Source organism: Mixophyes fleayi, chromosome 4 (genome assembly GCF_038048845.1).
Source record: "Mixophyes fleayi isolate aMixFle1 chromosome 4, aMixFle1.hap1, whole genome shotgun sequence".
NCBI lineage: Eukaryota > Metazoa > Chordata > Amphibia > Anura > Limnodynastidae > Mixophyes > Mixophyes fleayi.
This window is the reverse complement of record NC_134405.1, coordinates 195,447,778-195,464,302: the sequence shown is the minus strand read 5'-3', so window position 1 is coordinate 195,464,302 and position 16,525 is coordinate 195,447,778. Positions and strand designations below refer to the sequence as shown.

Here is a 16,525-nt window from a genome sequence, read left to right as displayed (position 1 = left end):
CACATCTAGGAAACATTGCCACACAGCAGTGGCAGAAATGAAAAGTGGTGCAAGATGGAATTGTCCTTGAGCCCTTCCACTCACCCTTATGTAAAATATTGAACAGGACATGTACAGTTTAACTAAGCAAGTGCTCCAGCGACAAGGAGTGTAACTTTTATGGCTGATGTGCTTGGTTTGTTAGAGCCCCCACAAAACAAGCTAACAATGGGCTTAAGGCACCTACGCAAACAGTGTTGTTAATGAACTCTACTGTGGCAAGTCATGCACCAGTGGAAGCAGTTCTTGTCAGTGATGAGAAGAAGAACATTGTCATGCCTGGGCATGAGACCAAAAAATGCGCATCGTATGTGTGAAATTATCTTTACAGAAATCCTGAAGAAGAAATCAGAAGAATCCTTGAGCGTTAGGCCCACTGCTGCTGCTCCTGCTGCTGGTGGTGGATCTTCAACCCAGAAGCAGACCAAGAAGAAGACTACTAGTAGTTAAGAACAATTGACTGTTAAGCAATCCTTTGCAAGAGGAAGCAAGTATGGCACCTGTCAACCAATCGCACAGCAGATCACAAGCACCATGGTGACTGAACTAGTATTAGATCTGCGTCCAATATCCACCATTAATGCAACAGGAATAAGACAGTTAATTGAGGTCCTGTGTCCCTGTTACCAAATTCCATCTCAACACCATTTTACTAGACAAGCAATTCCTCATCTATACCAGGAGGTTACAAAAAAGAAAATTATTGGGCTACAAAATACCATTCTACCCACTGTACACTTAACCACAGATATTAGGACAAGCGGAACTGGGAGTATTAAAGATTATATGACTGTGACAGCCCACTGGGTTGGTAAATCGCCTTCAGCAACAGAAACAGCAGCAGCATCAAACAAACAACGCCAGATCTTTCAGAGGCAGGCTACTCTGTGTGTCATCTGCTTCATTAAGGCATACTGCTGACAACCTGTTTGAAAAACTGAGGGATGTCATTGCAACATGGCTTATCCTGCTTGGACTCTCCTGAGGATATGTGATTTCTGATAACGCCACCAATATTGTTAGAGCATTAGAGCAGGGGGAATTCCATCACATTCCCTGTTTTGCTCACACAGTCAACTTGGTGGTACAGAACTTTTTAAAAAATGACAACCAGGAGATGCTGTATGTGTCCCGAAATATTTAGGGTCATATTCTGCAACAGCATGTAGGAGAATGCAACAGCTGCAAGAAAATAGAATTTAGGGGAAATGTACTTTAGTCCAGTGCAGTGGAGAATTTTTTCCGTGTTGTGCAAGGTGCTGAAATCATTCGAAGTATTCACCTGTGAAGAGAGTGTAGACACTGTTAGCTTGAGTCAAGTGATTCCCCTAATTAGAATTTTTGAAAAGCAGCTAGAGAAATTGAAGGAGGAAATGAGTCAAAGCAATTCCGCTAACTATGTTGGACTTGTAGATTAAGTACTTTACTTGCTTTGCAAGGATCCAAGAGTTGTCAACATCTTGCAATCGGATCATTACAATTTGGTAACTGTGCTTGATCTTAGGTTTAAGAGCTATGTCTTCTCTTTCTTTCCAACTGACCCAGATCTCAAGAGATGCAATGAGCTCCTGGTCAGCAAGCTGACAGCTCAATTGGTACATAACACAACGTCTCCTCCTTCAGTTTCTCTGGAAACTGATGCTAGGAAAAAACTTAGCTTTCCCAAGACACCCAGTGGTGATGCAGATGAGTCTGCACAACATTTTGACATTTGGTCTGGTCTAAAAGAATTGCCTAAAGATCTGCCGTAAAATGAACTACAACTTCCATGAGGAAGGCCATTACTGGCTTCTGTGATGGTAGATTCCAGTGGGGATGAATTAGTATTGTTTGAGGATGATGTACACACTGCTGAGGGTGAATACAACAACAGTGTAGATTGCAGGTGCTGAGATCTAGCTGAGAAAAGGGAGCTAGCTGATGCTGGTATGCTTGGTAATTTTTTGGGTAGAATGGCTTGTTGGCAATTTTATGTTTTTCTACAGTAAACTTTCACCTTTATTAGAGAGGTGTTTTTTTCTTTAAAAAGGTGCAAGCTTTTTATTTACATTTTTGTTTCCCTGACTTAAAACACTATGCACTTGAACATATGCTTTAGCACATGAGGTAAAGGGATTAGTATCCTCATGACTGAGACTGGAGAGTGACAGAACTATGTGACTGAAGACTGGAGAGTGACAAGGACACTGCCACCCCTCCTCTTTCTGTATGAGCTATGGCACAGTAGAATGTCACTGGAGACTTTTAAGAACACTGACAGCTCTATTATTTGAATTTCTGTTTCAGCACTAAACACTGCCACCTCTCCTATTTTTGGGTAAACTATGGCATAGTACAATGTGACTGCAGATTTTGAAGAACACTACCAGCCCTATAATTTATATTTCAGCAATGACAATTGGCAAAGAAACAATGGAGTTCTCCTGTTTGTGTGTTAGCTATATAACACAGTACAATATGACTGCAGATTTAGAACAAGACTTCCAGCCCTATTATTTCTATTTCAGCAATGACAATTAGCAATGGAGCTCTCTTGTTTCTCTATGAGCTATAACTCAGTAGAATGTCACTGGAGACTTTGAGGACACTGCTACCCATTCTTTCTTTTCTAGCTATGACGCTGCCCAACTGCACTAGAGACTGCTAAGAACTGTGCCATCCCTTCTGTGTCTCTCTGTGAAATGGCGCTGGTTCGCCGTGGAGGGCGGTACTTATAGAATCCAAAACACGCAAGATCCAACGACCTAACGATGACGTTTTGCCTCCTTTTCAATTTTGAGGGCGAAAGTACCGAGCCGGGTGGTTTTGGTTCTCGGGGAATTGAGCCTGAGCATCTCTATTCATCATATATTATTTTAAACACAGATAGTACAGATATCTATAATCAAATATTTAAAATAATGCTTAGAAAGTGGGTATTTGCTTCATTTGTGTTAAGATGCTCATTAATACATAAACACAAGTACTATGGAGTACTATAGCTAAAAATAGGTTCTCAATTGCTGTCACATTGCAACTGTGTAAACTATATTTTTGTACCTACACTTCCGATCTTATAAAACAGAAAGGAATTGTAGGCAAGTGACATTGGAAGTTGCAGTGCAAGCTTCACCAATCGTATTGACACAAAGATTTTATTTTCATGAAATATAGTGCAATTATTTTCATAACTTTTATTATCTTGAAATTATCTTGTCTAATAATTAGTTTATCCACCTGTTAATGAAATATATCTTATAAGTGCTCTCCATTAAACAGAAGTGATATGCTTCTACATATTAACTTGCAAATGTTTCAGTAGTGCTGTGCTGATACCATTTCATCTTTCAATTCATAAAGGGATTCATTTTGTGGGATTTATCAAGTGGGTAGGACCCAACAAATCCACCAGGGGCAAGGCATGTCTTGGGTTTTAAGTTATACGTCAGTGGTGTTCCCCTTTAATACCACTAGAAGGAGGCTTACAATTAAAAATCCAGTAACAGCATTGTTTGACATTAGATATATATATATATATATATATATATGTATGTATATATATATATATATATATATACAAACTTATATATACCTTCATAGTCCATATGTTGATGTATAATTACGACAGTGAGGTCTTAACTTTAATAATATATCAAAAGTGTTTCGGATAATGAGAATTGGAGTCAACTATGTTATGATCTAATGCACATGAGAACTGAATACTGAATTCTTTAGAGGTCCAGTTTAAGCCTTAACAGCGGACTAATATTAAAATATACAGGCATTTCCTACAAACAAAATGTAAAATATCCAATATACCTGTGTATTGTTGAGATGACTTTCAAAATGACCACTGAACTTCATTTTATTGTTCTTGTACTTTTATATGTGTATAATGAAGTTCTTCAGTAACTAAGGCAGTACCTAGATATGCCAATATATCAGCTAGAGTGTTGCCTCAGTGCTTACTGCACATGTGCAGGGAATGTAGTGTTCTCATTTCAGCTGTGCCAATAAAAAGGTGTGAAATCATGTTTATACCTTAAATGTGACCCCTTAGTTTTCTGGCTATAAAAGCTGGTCTGCTGCCCACACAGTGTAGCCTCATGATCAGACCTACTGCAGAGGTGTTGGGATTTGATCTAAAATATGTTTTCAGCTTTCATATCAGAGAGGGCCCTGGGCATTATTGTTGATTGAACATATTGCTAAGACTACTATTGGAAGCTAAGTATCATATTACTTTTCTTTGTTTATACTGTTAGCAAATAACAATTATTTTTTTTAATGCATTTTGCTGTCATGAGTCATTAACTATTTGAACTCTAGAACCTGGTTCCAAAAAGAACGGTATGTAATATGGTCTCCTGCTAATTTAATATGGGGAGAGCTGGGCAGTTTCACTGACTATGCCTCACTTTTTTATTTTCAGTCATGACCTTGATCAGTTCATAATGGTGTCTAACTATTTCTATGGTGGAGGTGACTGGTGTCTGAATGTAGAAAGGAGAATGGCATTTATCCAAATTTTTACCCTACATATCTATTAGGCTTAATAGGAGTAATTAATTTATCAATCTCACATTGGTGGACATACTATTCATTTATTTTGATGTGGTATGACATATTTCAATCCTCTTGAACAGGTACACAGTTTCTTTCTTTGGCTCAAATACAACTGTTGATGTCCTAGATATCACAAAGCAAAATGTAGCTGGTTATAATATATATATATATATATATATATATATATATATATATAGTGAGGTGTTTACAGTAGTTCAACTAGCACTTATGAAAAATTGGGGCTTGAGTTTAAATTGTTCTCAAAGAAAATCATGACAAGGGTCCTGATTCATTAAGGATCTTAAATTAAGAAGTTTCTTATTTAAGTCTCCTGGACAAAACCATGTTACAATGCATGGGGTGCAAATAAGTTTATTATGTTGCACATAAGGATAACACTGGCTGTTTTTTCATGTAGCACACAAATATCAACTTTAAATTTCAGTGTACACATAAGCTATCAAGTATTTGTGTGCTACATGAAAAAACAGCCAGTTTATGTGCAAAATAATAAAATAATTTACACCCCTTGATTTGTAACATGGTTTTGTCCAGGAGACTTAAATAAGAAACTTCTTAATTTAAGATCCTTAATGAATCGGGTCCAACATGGCAGATATAGCCGCAATCTTTTGAATATTAAATAGTTAATTTCAGCTCCCAACTGAGTTATATATCCATTGGGAGCTTTTATACCATTTTAGCCGGCTTTACAAATTTGGTTGATTTTTTTTTTTTTGCAGGCAAATTGCACTGTGTGCCTGATGTCTGAGCGATGTCACTAGTTCTGCGGGAGTTGTTTGGCTGCATTCTCATGAGTACTGGTTCAGGTTACAAAATGACTGCCTCCACTTTGTGTAGGTGCCAGTTATGTTTTTAAGGGGTTTCCCACCTTCAGTTGATTTCAGCAGAAGTTTTCTTCAGCAGTTGAGCATCTCAGGTATTATATATTGGTCGCTCGAATAGGCTCTGCTTATTGTATACATGTCACTAGAATGATCTCTGTATTGTGCTCTGGTCCCTAGAAAGCTGTTAGTTTTGTATATAGGTGACTTGAATGCTCTCTTTATTGTATAGAAGTCACATTAATAGTTTCTGCTTTGCATGCTAATGGGATAGGGCTAGTAGTTGTTGATTATAACTCATGATTATACCTCTTTTACATAAGATTTTCATATATTTTATTGGCTATATTAAACCACACCCACAGTAGACAACACATCACCTGGTTTTCATCACGCCCATTTTTCCATTACGTTTTTCTGGTAGAGGAGTCTGGGCAACTTGCTTGTGTTTGTCCTTCAGGTAAAATTTTGAAGTTCAATGGCGGTCCATCTAGATATATGGGTGTAAGACTATTACTGTTTTGCTGTGCACATCAAGTACACTTCATAAATGAGGTCCCATGGTTTTTAGTGATGTCTTTCTTTCAGCAGATAGACCTGTTTACTTATGATGTCCTGAGATACTATGCAAGAGCTGTGCCAATTCTCGGGTGCAAGATACAATAGTTTCTAATGTTACACTGAATGAACGGCATCCACACCCACGAAACACACCTTTCCTCTCCTCATGGCATATCCGACTCATGCCATCTCTAGTGCAGGTCACTGGGACAGAAGCTACATGTCACACAGCGAGCAAGAGAAAGTCCCCACTAACCAGCAATGAGAGCAACTTCCACAAGGGGTATGTTTAAAGCTCTGTATTGAGAATCACACAGTTGAGTGGATGGAGATATGCCAATCTCAGGGTAAGCGAGTGCGCCCTATATGCCATTGCTTCTCTTACCTTGTGTAGATCGCCCTCTTCTCTTCTTGGGAGTATCTTCTCCCTCTTGGTAGAATGCAACGGGCATTGATTATAGAATAGTAAAATCATATAGACTATTTTCAAGCACCAAAATGGTTAGAATCTAATATAATCAAAGTATTTTATTCCAGTTTTACTATCATGAAACCTATTACTCAGTACATGTTTAAACTGTTTATTTAATAAATAAGGGCCTGATGTCTGTTTCTTTGGTGTATGTGTATACCAGACCTAGAGGGGATTTCAGTGACCTCTGTATCTATCAGTTATTACTATTTTTGTCTAGCTTCTAAAAATAATAATTAAGCTTAACCAGAATCAATAGAATGACATTTCACATAAAATTAGAAAGTCATAGTTGTGGACACATCTAGTGAAATAACAGAAATAGCAACAGTAATAGACAATAACAGTACATATATACAGAGGAAGAGTAACATTAAATGGATTATGTTGTTAAGAGTAAAGTGATGTAACATTGCAGCCCATCATTTAGATCAATTGAAAAATGGCGAAATGCTTAACATTTGTTACGCTATTTGTTTTCCTCTTCCTTCTTTCACTCTGACCCATTGTATAGCTCTCCCTTTCTCTTATATCAGTCAGTTGCTTTTTGCAAATGAGGCTTGGTAGACTCTCCCTTCTATTACCCCTATCCTTCCTCTTTTCTGTTTATCTTGCTCAGTTGTTATCCATTCAATGCTCTTTTAGGATATATATATATATACATATATATACACACATATATATATATATACATATATATATACACACACATATATATACATATATATACACACACATATATATACATATATATACACACACATATATATATATATATATATATATATATATACTGTTATTTTAGATGTGCAATAGCTGCATGATCTAGAACCAAGGATTCTTTTTACATCTAGCTAGAAACGGGACTTTGACTTTTTGTTATTTATTAAAGGGTTAACGTCAGAGGATTTGTAGATTTCTCCAGCATTAACCATAATTATTGGGGCTTACCGCTGTCCCTATAGACCTCTATAGGGACATCAGCATTTGTTAATTTTTGCTGCGAAAAAGAAAGCAGCAGTGCTTTTTTATGTACCGCTGCGATCTGCAGTGGTACATATTGGGGGCTACCATGCTGGAGTCATAAACAGACCATTTGGTCTTCTCATCTATCACTCTTATATCACTTCTACTATACGATAAGAATGTGCTTGAGTTTCAAGTGAAATATTGGGAGATTTCTCTATTACTTCTGTATTTAAAATGTTATTTTTTTCATACTTAAAAACAAATATTAGATAGTAGAACTTTCAATATAGTGGTTTAAGTGCCAGAATTAAAGCCATGAGTCAAAAACGTGTGCCAGAACAGTCAAGATATTAATTCTGAGTAGTTGTTGAATGGCAACTTCACCTTTAGTGCATTTTAGTAATAAATTACAGTTTTGCTATAGAATCCCACCTTTTGGTCCCACTTAACTAAAATTTCTAGTGATTTAATAAGCTTCATTGTTAGGAATATTGATTCAGCCTGCAAAATGTCTCCACTTTGTGTAGTTGAGCTTTATAACTTTAAGACAATGCTTTTAATGAGACAATTAGCACTGGGTTGCAGTAATCTGGTCTGAGAGATACTAAGAAAATAAAAATGTATTTTAAATGCTAGATATTCAGAAAGGAAAATTGTACACCCCAGGCAACACCATGGGGGGATTCAATTAGCTGCGAAGCGTCTCCAGAACGTCCGTGAGGTGCAAGGAAAAATGAGCGGAATTTCCCAAAAACATTACAAAAATTCTATAAAATCAAACATGAAACTTTTTCTCGATAAACTTTCAAAGGTGGCCAACCATGGTCCGATTCAATTTGGCCACACATGTGACCAATTTAGTTGAAACCCAGTAGTTGAGTGTTTAGGCTGATTTTCTGGATCATTCTGGTTTCATTAGCTAACATTGCATTTTCTTTTATGTACCACACATGCTGGAATAAATCGGTCAACTGCCCAATATCAGCCGCAATAATCTAGCGCGTGTGGTCAGGTTAAAAGTTTTGTTTTACCTACCTGTACATATACAGTTTTTTTCAAGAGTCAGCCATCTTTATCAAAATCCAATTGTCATCAAGCAGGAATACATTGTGAAAACTCCAAAACAAAATAGTAGTGAAATATTAGCACTCCAAAGTGTAAAAGCAGCCAGAACAATTTCTGAACTAGTTGATACACAACATCTAAAAACCACATGTTTGCATGAACATGTTACAGCAAATAATTGAAATAGTTCAGCGCTAATCTTACTTCTAAACATACCTTTAACAAACCTAAATGTACAGAATGATTATTTTGAATACCTATTTTAAAAATTGATCTAGAGAAACCGTTACGGGCCTTTATTCAATATATATATTTTCCAGTAAGTGCATTACCATCAGGGTGTCACGGGTGAATCAGATCTTCTCCACTTACATAAGTTGAAAAGGCTAATCGAAAAGAAAAACTCTAGGTCGGCGCTTCCCAAAGTGTGCGCCGTGGCTCCCAGGGGTGCCGCGGGCTGGAAGAAAAACAAGTGTGTGAAGCTGCAGAGGGGGCACAGAGTGTGTGTGGAGATGCAGAGGGGGCACAGAGTGTGTGTGGTGCTGCAGAGGGGGCACAGAGTGTGTGGAGATGCAGAGGGGGCACAGAGTGTGTGGAAATGAAGGAGGGCACAGTGTAAATTAGCTGTAAATTATTCTTTGACAGAAATATAAATATATAAAAATATTATTTTCCCTTGGATTTATGTGTATTATTTTTGCATACAACTAAATAAGTATTTCTGTCCTGACTAAAATGCTTATTATGCTTTTTTGACCCAACTAATAACACGGGACTGCTCAGTAATTATTTTGGAGCGGTGCCTTGAAAAAATTATGGAGACTCTCTAAGGGTGCCGCGAACTGCAAAAGTTTGGGAACCACTGCTCTAGGGAATCACTCCTTCATGAAGATATCTTCACTTACTTTTTTGGAAGATTAGACACTATTTAGATAAAATTATCAATTGTATATATACATTTTTGTACTATGTTTTGTCGTTTATATTTTTTTCATATATGATGGGACAATGAATCAATGAATGAAGATTTCAACATGTGTTAAAATAATCACTGTGTACATTGAGGTCTTTAAGAGGCAAAGTTAGCACTGAACTACTTCAATTATTTTGGGGTTTCATTGTGAAAATGAATTGCAGTAACATAGCAATGCAAACATATACCCTGTAATATTGAACTTGTAAAGTTATATCTACCTTTTTATCTAATCAATAAAAAACATAAAAACCTAGAAAAATAAACCTCTAATGATAATCATAAAATTAATGTTATGGTCTCTGATCCGGGTTTGAGCTGACAACTATATTTTGAGAATTTTAAAAGTACCATTTAAATAGATAATTTTGTAATAGCCTATTCCACAGAGAACCAACATGCCACTTGTTTTAACATTCCTTTATTTATGCACACCATGCCTAATCTAATATAATTACCTGAGATTGTCAGCAAAGTGAATTTGTGAGGGGTTTTTCTCCCAAATGCTTACCCTTTCTCACTAGCTTCAGGTTTGTATTTTGTTTATTTTCTACAAACTATGTCAACCTGAAATAAATAATATGGATTATTTGGGTAATACACCTCAACTGGTGAGCTGACGTACACATACTGCACACGGGACACAGGTTTTACCCTTCATATTATACTACCCACTATTATACCCTAAAGAGTACTGGATTCTCCCAGAAGAACACCACATGCCCATTAGATTGGTCAAGTCTGCAAATGATATCTCCTGAACTTTGCTCTATGAATTGACAGGCTGTCCACGCCCCCCATAGCAGTGCAAGACCAGAACCACTAACAATAAAGGTCAAAGTAACAGTCACAGCAGCATACTATACTTAACATAAACTTGTACACTTACGGCCTGATTCATTAAGGAAACAAAAGCAAAAAAAAATAGTAACTTTAACCTTGGCAAAACCATGTTGCATTGGAGGGGGAGGTAAATTTAAAATGTCAGGACAGATTTATAATTGGGGTAAAGCATATTCTTGATCAACTTTTAATGTCGGTGTAAAAATAAAGCTATTTGCATCTTACATTAAAAAACAGCCAGTATTTTCCTTATATTCAAAATAATAAACTCATTTGCACTCCTTGCATTGCAACATGGTTTTACTAAGGCTCAAAGTTACTCATTTTTTTGGTTTACTTTTCTTAATGAATCAGGCCATTAAAGTACAGTGCAATGAGGTACATTCAATCATTAATAAATGTACTGACAAAATGGAGAACATGAACAAAACATGTATACTAAGTGTGTTACATAGAGGGTTGCTATATTTAAAACAGGACATGTGATGTTTGGCTCATCTGCAATTGGTTCAGATGTATGCTGTATGCCTATATAATAAACGTTGCAGGTATGTGAACTAATGCAGTACCCATACAGCATGTGTATTTCATATGTGTGCACTTTTAAATGGCTGATCTGGCTTAAATGTAAACTGCAGCCTGAATATAATACAAGATATCTTCTTTGTCGGCATCTAAACCCAATAAATACATTCCACCCTCAATACAAACATAATGACATTTTGCTAGCATGCATTTAAAAAAGTAGCTTCACTATATAATATACTGATATCTGTTATTTTAGGCTCTATTATTTTTTGTATTAAATGCAACACCTATCTTTCTAATTATATATCTTTTTATTACAAATGATATATGAAATCCCAGAAATTCTGTGTGCACCAATTCTGCCAAATTTGGATGCAACCTTTACAAACTTGCCTCATGCAATTATCATTCCAGTCACATTAGGCTAACCCTAAGAATGGAGGTAATTTATGATGCACACAGGATGTGCAGTACAAATCCTTTGGTTATTTTGCACTTGTGCGCCTGACTGGATTGCCTAAAACAGAACATGATGCATGCCCACTTCCTAATCATTGGATATGCCACCACAAGCTAGAAGTGTATCTAGATTTATGGGCAGGTGGAAGCACCTTCAGATTTGTCACATCAGTGTCCAACCTTCTCCTAAATAACGCTTCCATTAGCCTTATGCTTTAAATTAATCATAAGAGTGAGGAGACATCACAACTGCCTTGATTAAATATGTTGTGTGTTTGAAGTTCTTTTGTTTTCTTGAGCTGGGCATGTGGATTACTCAATCTAAGTGTAACTAGAAGATGCAAAATAGGTTAAAAAAAAAGTTTAGGGCAACTCCAACTCAGTGCAAACATTTGTATTTGTGTGTATTGTAAATTGCTAAGTGCCCTTCTGCAAGGCAAAAACACTCATAAAAATGTGCCCTTCTCACGCCTTTATATCATTTTAATAATCTTGTTCTGCAAAATTAACGCTCATCTCATTTTGCATGGGTCTTAGTAAGGAATGCCTATGCTCAATCAGCTTCTTTCATGTGATTTTTTTTCCCAAATCAATATAATGTTACACCTATGAGTGGCGGAAATAGTTTACATATCACACTTTTTACTCCTGTGCAGTTGTGCGCTTGTGTGGGGCAACTTGTGGAGGAATTTAGGGATTATGCATTGTTGATTCATTTTTATGAATATTGGCATTTACATATTTTTGGGAGATAAGTAACTGAGTTTTGGTTATAATTGCATTGGCAGCTCTGAATTTATATTAGGGCAATACATAAATATAAATTAGAAAGTGCTTCAGTTGCAAATTATGATCATTCTGGCCACTGGATAACCTTCATCTGTCATTATTCCAGCAGTTCACTATTGAGTGGAAATATTATAGGGCAATTTAGCTGTGATTCCATAATTTAATGTACAAAAGTTGCATAATTGGTGAAACAATCTAAATCCTCTTTTCAGGGTCAAAATATTTTGTTTTTGGATTACTTATATTTTGTCTTTTGGAGGACAGTTTGCTGATAGTTTGCTGGATTTCCTTATTATCTTCATTACAAATGACATGAGGTCATTTATGATAAATCACCTCTGTGCCGAAAAGTGAAAAAATCCTTAGTCTCACTATGCAAAAGTGGAAAGTTCACATAAAAGTGTTTTTGTTTACAATTAAACTAGAAGTATACTGTATGAAGTGTTACTTCTTAAGAGTCCATAAACATATAAATAAGAGCTTTGTTTTGGATTGGAGGTACAGATAATATGTTTAATTTTTGCCTGTTAGAAAAAAGGGAGGCAGAATTTTTTCTTTATCCTGTAGACTGGAAACATTATAGCTTTCAATAATATTGTTTCCAGCTTGGCTTCATGACTTTCTAGTGTGATAAAGTGTAATGTTGCCATCTGGTTTACATTACAAGAGTAATCTGATGAACCAAAGGCTTTCTTATAGCAAAATTGCTGTGTAGTGTTATTTAGTGCTACATAGAATTTGGATTGTTTCCCTGCATGGCTCTGTAAATACCACATGGGAAAACTTATGGACTAAATCTACATATCAGTTAAAATCTAGGATTGTGACATAAAACATGTTTATACATTAATGGTGACTACTAGGATGAATCCTAATATCTGATGAGAGTACAAGCTTATGGTGCCTTACATGTATATATGGCATTGCTTAGCAATCTCTAAGTTTGACATTAATGGACTTTAGACATAAAGGAGGGGGGGGGGAAACAGCACAGTACTTCAAAATTGTACTTCCTTTCTTATTAAAAAAAACTGCTTATAACAGACACTTTTAGTGATACTGAAGTAGCGATTTGTAAATTACTTACTTACTTGAGATTTCTGAACCTGCATATGATATAGACAGAAATTGGTTAACAAATGAGAAATGTATTAAATTGATTTTAAAAAAATCATGCAGAATTGTTAAAAAAAAATAAAAAATAAGTTGGGATTTTTCGGTACCACATTGGACATTCTCATGTGATATTCTGTAGCTTGGTGGGATTTATTAATATCTCATCACAATGGATCAATGGCTAGGTGACTTCAGTTATCAATAGCTGGCTAAATTTGTTGTCCAAAACTGTACATGTGTTTTTGATAAAGCTATGCAGTAGTAACATAATGTAATCATTTTGATTTTAAGATGCATATCCTCAGGGACATTCAGCATTGATGAGCTGCCAAACACAATGCCACTATGCTTCTAATTCCAAGACAGAATCACTCCATCCATGTGACTGATGATATGTCTTTAAAATTATCATTTTAAACAGACTTGTGTTAAACTATTTCTATAATCAATATTATGTACAATGTTCAGCACTCTGATTTGTGTGTCTTGGTAGGTATAACATGCACTGGAAACACCACAGATGTTAAACATTTTGGGAAAAAAAATGAGATTAAATATATATATATATATATATATATATATATATATATATATATATATATATATATTAATTTTTGTTATACAATTGGACCAAGTGTTGGTAAATATTAACGAAATAATAATATATTCTGTACACAATACAGTGAGTTTTTGGATGCATACCTATAATAATATTTGCTTAATGTTTATATTAATCAGCTTTCCAAAATATACATTACAAGCAACATAGTAAAACACTGATGGTGCAAAAAATAGTTTGTATAGATATATTTCATTCTTCAAATGAGCTATAGACATTGCAATTTAACAGACTGTGCTACACTCAAATTACATACATTATAAGCACAGGAAAATGATCTAACTTCCATTTCACATAAGTTGATTTTCACCTTACCCCCAAGCCTTACCTCTGTGCTTTATGCTGTGGAGTCTGCCATAATACTGTGAATTCTACCAACAAATCTGCAATGTGTCCTGCAGCTCTTGCTTGTAACGATCAGCACTACAGCTGAGAGTTACTGTATATGTGAAGACTTTTTCTGCTGGGAATTGCAGCTTCTTGGCAGATGGGAATTCCAGGGGGAGGAGAATGGGGCCCAGTCTATGCCAGCGTGTATCTTCCTAATTTATCTTATGAGATAGATACTGGCATTTCTTTTGACTGATGTCAGCAAAGCTGTAGGCATTTATAAAGATACAGTACTTACAAATTTTCATTTTTATACACAATTCAAATGTCTGTTTCTTTAAAGCGCCTGCAGTTTATAGATGTGGTAATCATTTCCTTATTTACGATCTGCATACCAGGAAAAGTATAATGATGCAGGAAAGTCTTTGGCTGAAGAATTTTAAGCCCACCTCTGTAGCCTGTTGTTTCTGCTTCTGTATCTGAATGTTCATTTGCAGTTACCCATACTTTTCTTTTTACTTTATCTAACCTGGCCTTTTGTGTTAACATTATAATATATCTTGAAAACAACATAATCATATAACGTTGTGGTCATTTTAAAATTTGAAACGTGATGTGGTGTAGAAAGACACTCCCCCCTTGGTTTTCATTTTCTAACATAATAGTACTACCATATACAGAGATGATTGTTAAATGAACACAAATCCTTGATCAAACACCCTTTGCCAAATAAATATTTAAACAATCTCTGTTCAACTGTGTAATTTAACATACAACAAGTAAATAGCTTTATTTCTTACAAATTGAACACTTTTGAAAACGACAAACCAACTGTAGTCTTACAAGTTCCCTAACAAGACAAGGTTGCCCACTATTACAGTTTTAAACAAAGTTTGATGTTTATGTTAGTATGCTTTGTCCAATAGCCCATTGAAATGCCTGTGTAATTGCAGTGCTTGTGGTTGCACGTTAGATAAACGGAAGACTGAAAACATGTAACACACCATCAAAATATGTGTATGGAATGTCCACAGCTAAAATCGACCCTTTGAGTTGTTGTTGCAACTATTTATGGGCATACTTTTGTTTTTTGTTTTTTTTATAATTCTTAATTTTATTCCAGTATGTAATGAAAATAAATAAATATATTATCATTATTATTTCATCATGATTTTATTTTAATTTATTTGTTGAAAATGTCAGCTTGTTCCCCTCATTATAGGTTTTTTATTGATTTTTGCATCATTAATAGCCACATTTTACATTATTTTATAGAGAATGCCACTGAGGATTTTAATAGGTTTATGGAGAATTCTTTCATCATTTATTAAATTGCACAATTTGAAACTTCATTGTTATGTGCAGTAAACAACGGAAAGATTTGAAGGGGTAAAGTCTATGATTTTGACCCTTCATAAACAGTCCCCAAAAATGTATTTCTTATATATTTTTATGCTGTCATATTTTTGCTTAGGATTAAGTAAGAGGTGTCATAAAATGATACATTTCTTTTAAATTGTGGCTTAACTTTGCAAATATGAATCATGAACAAAATGGGCTTCTATCTTCTCTGCTGGTATTGGCTATAAATATTTTTAGTGGCAGTTAACCCAAAAATTCTATTTTAAAACTGTATAAGAAGTAACAGATGTCCCCCATCCCTATTTAACTATTTAAGAGTAATTTCAGTTTACTCTCATCAGCTTGGCAGAAGAAGTCTAATATATCTTCATCATTGCTTGGTTGTATTAGTAGGTTGGGTTGTAAAGACAATGTAACAGGTACAGGATTTTTCCAGCCAATGTATTGTTTTATGAAAGTTTTATGAAAGTTAACAGTAAGTTTACCATGAATTCCAAAATAACAATAGATCAAATGCTTATATGAGGTATTCGTGCAACACTGGTCTTTTCCAATTTGCTGTCCACTGGATTTTTAATTATTAGGTCTCCTGTTTTGAAAATAGTTTTTTTCAACATTGGATTTTAATAGAGTTGGCTAGACATTTATATAGATAAATGCACCAAAATCTTTGAAGAACAGTAGGTGAGCTTGAAATTGAGGTCCATAAACTGTAGCTTATCTAGTCCCATGGCTCGCGCATGTTAGTTTACCCAGTATTTTTATTTTGCATACAAGCTAGCATTGAAGCATACATGTGTGTAGTGTATGATTTTCTTTTCTTTTTCATTGTAGTGCTCTGTCACCTGTGGAAAAGGAGTAAAATATCGAAATGTTCACTGTATGTCCAATGGTCAGCAAATAGATGATTCAAATTGTAAACATTTAAGGAAGCTTCGCACGCAGAAAATGTGTAAGACTGGCAGATGTCCTTCATGGAAAAGTGGAAAGTGGGGAGAGGTAAGAAGTGT

The 16,525-nt window shown here is 35.4% G+C and overlaps 1 protein-coding gene across 1 annotated transcript in view; it reads left to right on the top strand.

Annotated features, from left to right (window-relative positions):
* Positions 1-16,525, top strand: part of ADAMTS20 (ADAM metallopeptidase with thrombospondin type 1 motif 20) — a 265,728-nt gene that overhangs the window by 176,424 nt on the left and 72,779 nt on the right. The window contains exon 29 of the mRNA XM_075209069.1: positions 16,350-16,514. Within this exon, the coding sequence (XP_075065170.1) occupies positions 16,350-16,514 (165 nt within the window). The remainder of the gene's footprint in view (positions 1-16,349; positions 16,515-16,525) is intronic.